This window comes from Macaca mulatta, chromosome 1, assembly GCF_049350105.2.
Source record: "Macaca mulatta isolate MMU2019108-1 chromosome 1, T2T-MMU8v2.0, whole genome shotgun sequence".
Taxonomy (NCBI): Eukaryota; Metazoa; Chordata; class Mammalia; order Primates; family Cercopithecidae; genus Macaca; species Macaca mulatta.
The window spans coordinates 213,865,001-213,872,560 of NC_133406.1; the positions used below are offsets into that span (position 1 = coordinate 213,865,001).

Consider the following 7,560-nt stretch of genomic DNA (forward strand, 5'->3'; position numbering starts at 1 on the left):
AAGCTGAGGTAGGAGGGGATAGCTTGAGCGCAGGAGGTTAAGGCAGCTGTTAGCTGTGCGCCACTGTACTCCTCCAGCCTGTGTAACAGAGTGAGACTCTGTCTCGAGTTAAGAAAAGGGAGAGAGGCTGGGCATGGTGGCTCATGCCTGTAATCCCAGCAATTTGGGAGGCTGAGGCAGGCAGATTGCCTGAGGTCAAGAGTTTGAGACCAGCCTGGCCAACATGGTGAAACCCTGTCTCTACTAAAAATACAAGAAATAGTTGGGTGTGGTGATGGGCGCCTGTAATCCCAGCTACTTGGAGGCTGAGGCAGGAAAATTGCTTGAACCCGGGAGGCAGAGATTGCAGTGAGCCAAGATCATGCCACTGCACTTCAGCCTGGGCAACAGCACGACTCCATCTCAAAAAAAAAAAAAAAAAAAAAAGAAAAGGAAAAGGAGAGGAGGAGGCTGCTACTTTTGTCCTCTTGCACTGCTTCCGTCTTCAAAAATATTTTTTTCACCTTGATTTTACAAGTTGGTTGTGCTAATGATTTTCCAAGCCCATTTTCATTGAGGGCAGCACTGGGGAGGGGGCCTCCCTTCAGAGCCAGCCTGCCTGGGTTTGAACCATGGCTTTACTGCTTCTGTGGAATCTTAGAAAGCTGCTTAACTTCTCTGAGCCTCAGTTTCTGCATCTGTTAAATAGGGACAATGGAAGGACCTGCCTTTTAGTGTGTGGGTATTAGAGAGCTAATGCTAGAACACTTCCAAGCACATGTGTTGGTCACATGGCAGGTGTGCAGTTCCATCCACTGCTGCTGTTATTACTTGGTCCTTCTCGCAGTCCTGGTAGGGAGGCAGTGCAGAGGTGCTTTTCCCTGTGTGTGGGGCCTGACTTCCTTGGGGTTGTAGAGCGAGTCTGCGGTGCTGTCTACATCTGAACCCAGGCTGGCTGCTGCCTGGCCCAGGCCAGATGACCAGCATGCGGGTCATTTGGCAGTGAAACCTCTGCCCGTGTCTCTAGGAAGAAGCAGGCCTGAAGGACTTGTCTTTAGATAAGTGCTGGGAGGTGGGAGAGTTCTCACACCCTTGGGTCCTGGGAGAGGGCAAAGCAGAGAGGGCATCCTAGCCTTGGGGGTCTAGGGTGGGCATAGGGAGGCTCCGTGGCCTCCCTGCTTGGGTAGCAGAACTAGAGTGCCTGACATCTGCCTGCCTCCCAGGGCATGACCATTCGGCCCCTGGTAGACCTGTTGGCTGTGAAGAAAAAGCAAGAGACGAAGCGCTCCATCAACGAGGAGATCCACACGCAGGTACTGGAGTGCGGGCTGGGCCCTCAGTTGCAGGAGGAGGAACAGGGAGATGGGGAGCAGCTGGGCCTCATGTCCCTGCCCTGCATCAGCCGCTCCTCCCTGTGTTGGTGCCCGGGGTCTCCCTCTGCCCCAGGAGCCATAGGAAGGTGTGGTGTGAGCAGCTGGGAGCCTGAGGACGGGGCATCATGCCATCTCTGCCTCCATTTGAGACCTATCCTAGGCATGGATCCCGGGTGGGATTAGAGAAGGGGGCTCAGCCAGACACAGGCGAGGGTTCAAGATACCCAGAGTCAGGGCCACTGGGTTTGATGAGTGGAGTGTGGGCGCCACCTGCTGGCTGCTCATGGAACCACAGCGCTGGGCCCAGCAAGGCTGCAGCTGCAGGAGGGAGTGGGGCTAGTCAGGGGTCTTGGTAGGGAAGGTGCCCCACAGCGAGGCTTGACCTGGCCCTGGGCCCCTTTCAGTTCCTGGACCACCTTCTGACAGGCATCGAGGACATCTGTGGCCACTACGGTCACCACCACTGGAAGGACAAGTAGGTGGCAGGCCTGGTGGGCAGGCCGGGAGGGGCAGGCAAGGGTCTCCTGGGCCTGGGCATCTCCCCACTCCTGGGAGCTGGCTCCATCCATCTCCCTCCTCTCCCACCAGGCTCAACCGGTTTAATAAGAAATACGTGAAGAAGTGTCTGATAGCCGGCGAGCGCTCCAAGGAGCCCCAACTCATCGCCTTCTACCACAAGATGGAGATGAAGCAGGCCATCGAGCTGGTGGAGAGCGGAGGCATGGGCAAGATCCCCTCTGCCGTCTCCACCGTCTCCATGCAGTGAGTGCCGGGGCAACCAGGCAGCTTCTGCTCCCACACACCGGCCCCTCCAGCCCAGCTGGAGGCGGCCACCTGAGGGCAGGGCCCTCTGTTGTCCTGTTGGGGCGGACAAGAGAGCTGTGGGCTCACACTAAGGACCTGAGGCTTTGGTGCCCCCCTGGGTCATCCCTAGGGTGACTTCCTTCTAGCCAAACCTGGGAGGCTTTAGGATCCCAAGAATCTTGGGGACCTAACCTATGTCCTGTTGTCCCAGGAACATCCACCCCAAGTCCCTGCCTTCTGAGCGCATCCTGCCAGCACTGTCCAAGGACAAGGAGGAGGAGATTCGCAAAATCCTGAGGAACAACTTGCAGAAGACCAGGCAGCGGGTGAGGGCCTGCTTCCCAGCCCGACCCCCGGGGTACAGGAGCCCTTCAGCCCCTCTCCACGGCAGCCCTGCCCTGCCCGTGCCCCTCGGCACCCACCCCAGGGCTGGCCTGGCCTCCAGAACTGCCCCCACCCCTCCATGACCAGAGCCTTCCGGCGCCTGCACTGCCCTGATGCTGTGCCTTCCACAGCTGCGGTCCTACAACAGACACACGCTGGTGGCGGACCCCTACGAGGAAGCCTGGAACCAGATGCTGCTCCGGAGGCAGAAGGCCCGGCAGCTGGAGCAGAAGGTAGCCTCTGCCTTTCTCTGGGAACCTGTATCCCACCCCACTCACCCAAGCTCCGCCACAGCCTCTGTGGAAATGAACCCATTCTAGGAACAGGGTTTGGCTTTCGAGGGGCTTGTTGGCCGTGTAAGGGCATGGAGAGCCATGAAGAGTTCTAAGCAAGGGATTGGCGTGGGGGTGTGGGGTGTGGCCTGGGTTAGGGCAGTGGCAGGGGACAGAGGAATGGGTGGATTTAAGGCTGGGCAGTGTAGGTGTGTTGAGGGAGGCTGTGACAGGAGCCTGGGTTGAGCCCTCAGGAGCTCCTGAAGGGCCAGTACGGCTGCCCACACAGGCACAAGGGACGGGGAGCGAGCGCCCCGCATACACGGAAGGTGGGGTGGCAGTGGCCGGGTGCTGTCCTGAGGGGCTCCCTCTGCGCAGCTGCCTGTGCTCACCCTGTCTGTCCTCTCTGTCAGATCAACAACTACCTGACAGTGCCAGCCCACAAGCTGGACTCGCCCACCATGTCTCGGGCCCGCATCGGCTCAGGTAAGGGCCTGGTGAGGGGCCTCAGGTCTGGGCACTCCGAGCTGCCGCCTCCTGAGGATGGGGGTCCACAGGAACAGGCCCCAGCCACTGGGAGGACAGGCCTGGCCCTCGCTGACCTCAGGGGCCCCTCCCAAGCCATGAGCTGCTTCTACGTCAGGGGCCATCCCTAGGGACAGAGACGTTCTGGATGAGGACTGTGTGGGTAGCTGGGAGAGCCATGGTGCCTGGCAGGAAGGCAGGGTATCTGCCCCTTCAAAACCCCTAACGCGTGTGGGGAACGTGAGGGCAGGGCCCCAGGGTAGACTCATGCCGGGAGGAGCCCCAGGTCTTGGCCTGTGGAGGGACACCTCTGGGAGCCCCTGTCAGAGGAGAGGGGCACAGTCTGAGGAAGAGAAGCTGTGGGGTGGAGGGTCTCAGAGGCCTGCTTCTGAGGCCCGTTGGGACCAGGACAGCTGTGCTCATGAGAAGACCTGCAGGAAGCGCTGACGCGGCGAGTGGCACTTGCTGGGCTGGGCTCCAGAGCAGAATCCAGCTTGTGTCTTGCTTTTGGTCCCAGACCCGCTGGCGTATGAGCCGAAGGAGGACCTGCCTGTCATCACCATCGACCCGGCCTCCCCGCAGTCACCCGAGTCTGTGGACCTGGTGAACGAGGAGCTGAAGGGCAAGGTCTTGGGGTTGAGCCGGGATCCTGCGAAGGTGGTGGAGGAGGACGAGGAGGACGATGGGGGTATCATGATGCGGAGCAAGGAGCCTTCGACCCCAGGAACCGACGATGTCTTCACCCCCGCACCCAGTGACAGCCCCAGCTCCCAGAGGATACAGCGCTGCCTCAGTGACCCAGGCCCGCACCCTGAGCCTGGGGAGGGAGAGCCGTTCATCCCTAAGGGGCAGTAGCGCCAGGGCCAGCAGGCAGCGCCCGTCCCCTCACAGACTCTCCCACCAGAGCAGGGGCTGCTGGGGGCTCCCCTTGCCCTTCCTGACCCGGATTGGCCCTGCACCTCCCCCTACCGCATGGCAGCTGGGCCCACAGCCCCCACCCCAGCACAGCTCCCCGCCACCGCCTCCTGGGAAGCATCCGCCCCACCAGAGCTGCCTCCCCAATCCATTTGGCAGAACTGCTGGGGCTGGTGAGGCCGGCTCTGCCTCTCCCTAGATCCAGGCTTCTCCCGGACCTGGACTAGGGCCTCGGAGGCTCCTCCCTCTGCCTCATCCTCCTCCTCATTCAGACCAATCTTAGTTTCTAACCAAAGAGTCTCTGGCTCAGCCGTGGTCCCACCCAGGAAGGGAGGGAGCTGAGGCCTCCCTCGAGCAGGCCCTGCTTTATTAGGGGACACGCCAGGGGTACCAGTCACATGGCTGGGGGAGGGACTGCTGACCCACCAAGGTCTCACACTCCTGCCAGCTCTGTCACCCTGGCTACCACCCCAACCTGTCCTTACTCAGAGCTGCGGGCTGAGGGCATCTCTGAGTGTCTCTGCCTGGAGCAGGGGTGGTTTCTAGGTCGACAGTGACGTGACTCAGAGCTTTCCGAACTGTGCTCCCATGGGGACCACTGGGCCCCTCAGGGGATGCTGCTGGGGGAAGGACTGGCCGTGGCTCCAGAATGTGCTGCGTTTTTAAGTTTCGTTTGTTCACACTTCTATATATGATTGTTTGCACGGAGGGCACTCCTGTTTTTTAAAACATTTTGAAAACCCCTGGCTGAACAGTGCTCTGCCTCTAACTCCTCACACTCCAGGAATTACCCTTCTTCATTTGTGCCTGTCTGTCCAACCCCGTCCCCCATGTTTCTCTGCCTGCTGGGCTCTTAACTATTGCCCGAAGACTGTGACATCAGAAGTAACTCCCACTCCTAATCAAGAGTCTCTGCAGCCTCACAGACGCTGGCCTCTTGGCGCCTGCCTAGCTCTTGGGCCTGACCTCCAGTCCTGCTGGCCTGCTCTTACTTCCCCCACCCTGGGTTTGGCCCCTGGAACCTTTCCCTCGTGTGTACCGCACCCTGCTTGCCGTGGAGCCCATTGTGGAGGCGGTCGGGGGTGGGGGGAGAAGGCCTCCCCTGAGGATCTCCTGTCCCCCGGGGCTGGTGGGTTGGGCAGAATCCTGGGCCCTCAGCGACCTTTGCTCACACACACTCCTTCCCCCTGTCCCTGGGGCACTCCCCCAGGATTGTGCAATAGTCAGAGTGTCCCTCTTTGCAGGGGACTGGGCCATGGGTCCTCGGCCCATCTGTCCATCCTCCTCTCCATGCAAGTGCTGTTTGGGCAGGAGTCACCATGCAAGGGTGACATCGACAACCATGTACCAAGCCACCGCAGCTGCTGCCACTCTGCCGCCTGTACAGAAGAAAATGAATCTTTTTCATATTCTAATAAATCAATGTGAGTTTTTAATAGAGTCAAGGGCTGCTTCCTGGGGACAAGGGTCTTTAGGAGGGAGAATGGACTGGGGGCCTGAAGTACTTAGTTCAAAGGCTGGCACAGAAACACTTCATGGCTGTCAGCTGCTGGGATGGTTGTTCCCACATGCCAGGCACTGAGATACTGCAACGAGCTAAGCAGGACGTGCCCTGCCCCGTGGGGGAGAGCGGCACTAACCAGGGCCAAGTGTTTGTGCAAGAGGTGAATAAGAGGCAGAGGAGAGGGAGGGGATGGGGAGGAGGACCCTCCTGAGTCCCGAGTGAGTGATATCCCCGGGAGGGGACTGGAGAAGGAGCTGAAGCCTCCGGGTGGAAAAGGACCCAGAAAGTTCCCAAACATTGTAACTGGGAGCTGTGCCCACGAACACTGGGACCTGAGAAAGGCCAGGTGGCTGGGTCAGAGTGACAGGGGAGGCAAGGATGGGGCCTCGTGTTCCATGGTTAAGATTTTGCTCTTAACCGTGGGAAGACCAAAAGGGCAGTGGGAAGTCACTGGAGCCCTCAAGTTCTCACCTGTAAAGTGGGGACAGTGACCCCTGCATGAGATAAGCTCGGGTGTGTGCAGACTGAGCATCCCTAATCAGAAAACCCAGCACAATGCCACGAATGGAGAATGCACATCTGACCTCATGAGACAGGTTGCAGTCAAAACTTTGCTTCATGCGCAAAATTATTTAAAATATATAAAATTGGGCCGGGCACGATGGCTTATGCCTGTAATCCCAGCACTTTGGGAGGCCAAACTGGGCGGATCACCTGAGGTCAGGAGTTCGAGACCAGTCTGGCCAACATGGCAAAACCCCATCTCTACTAAAAATACAAAAATTAGCTGGGCATGGTGGTATATGCCTGTAATCCCAGCTACTCGGGAGGCTGAGGCAGGAGAATCACTTGAACCCAGGAGGTGGAGGTTCCAGTGAGCTGAGATCAAACCATTGCATTCTAGCCTGGGCAACAGAGCAAGACTCTGTCTCAAAATATATATATACGTATATATATATATATAACATTGCTTTCAGGCTATTTGTAGAAACTGTATATGAAACAAATGAATTTCATGTTTAGACTTGGATTCTATCCCCAAGATATCTCATTATGTATGTACAAATATTCCAAAATCTGAAACACTTCTGCTTTCAAGCATTTGGGGTAAGGATCGCTCAATTCCTAATGGGGTCGATTCAGCAGAGGCTGGAGCCCTGAGGTGCATTTCCTGGATCCAACCACCAGAGGGCAGTGGGGCCTTGGCACGCACCCCAGGCACCCTTCGAACCTGGGCTGTCCAGGAAAGCATCTCCTTTGCCCGGGCTGGGACCTGAGTATGGAACTGGTTTGACTTACAAAATCTGAAGTGGTTAGTTTCAAGAGGATTACAGGGTTATTATTAAAGGATTATTCCTGTATCCATCCGTTCCCTAGCAGGAAATGGATGTTACAGCCATCCCTCCATATTTTCCGGGGATTGGTTCCAGGATCCACATGGAAACCAAAATCCTTGGATGCTTAAGTTCCTGATGTAAAATGGTGTAGTGCTGTTGGCCCTTCATGGGTTCTGCATCCATGGATTCAACCAACTGCAAATTGAAAATATTGGGGGGAAAATTTCAAATAATAAAGTGTAACAACTATTTACATAGTATTTACATTGTAATCTAGAGATGATTTAATGTATATGGGAGAATGGCTGGGCACAATGGTTCACACCTGTAGTATCAGCACTTTGGGAGGCCGAGGCAGGTGGATCATTTGAGGATAGGAGTTTGAGACCAGCCTGACCAACATGGTGAAACCCCGTCTCTACTAAAAATAAAAAAATTAGCTGGGTGTGGTGGAGCATGCCTGTTGT

At 56.9% G+C, this 7,560-nt stretch overlaps 1 protein-coding gene across 25 annotated transcripts in view; it reads left to right on the plus strand.

Annotated features, from left to right (window-relative positions):
- The window catches only part of SLC9A1 (solute carrier family 9 member A1), a 68,444-nt gene extending 62,756 nt beyond the window's left edge, over window positions 1–5,688 (plus strand). For 19 of the 25 annotated variants that reach the window (XM_077967187.1, XM_077967178.1, XM_077967201.1 and 16 more), the window contains 7 exons: window positions 1,203–1,292; window positions 1,757–1,827; window positions 1,941–2,114; window positions 2,368–2,482; window positions 2,672–2,773; window positions 3,226–3,298; window positions 3,855–5,688. In XM_077967187.1, the coding sequence (XP_077823313.1) occupies window positions 1,203–1,292; window positions 1,757–1,827; window positions 1,941–2,114; window positions 2,368–2,482; window positions 2,672–2,773; window positions 3,226–3,298; window positions 3,855–4,192 (963 nt within the window). In that variant the 3' untranslated portion in view covers window positions 4,193–5,688. Of the gene's footprint in view, window positions 1–1,202; window positions 1,293–1,756; window positions 1,828–1,940; window positions 2,115–2,367; window positions 2,489–2,671; window positions 2,777–3,225; window positions 3,299–3,854 lie in introns of all 25 variants that reach the window. The other 6 variants (XM_077967151.1, XM_077967220.1, XM_077967145.1 and 3 more) reach the window with 2 other exon arrangements.
- Window positions 5,689–7,560: the final 1,872 nt, after the last annotated feature.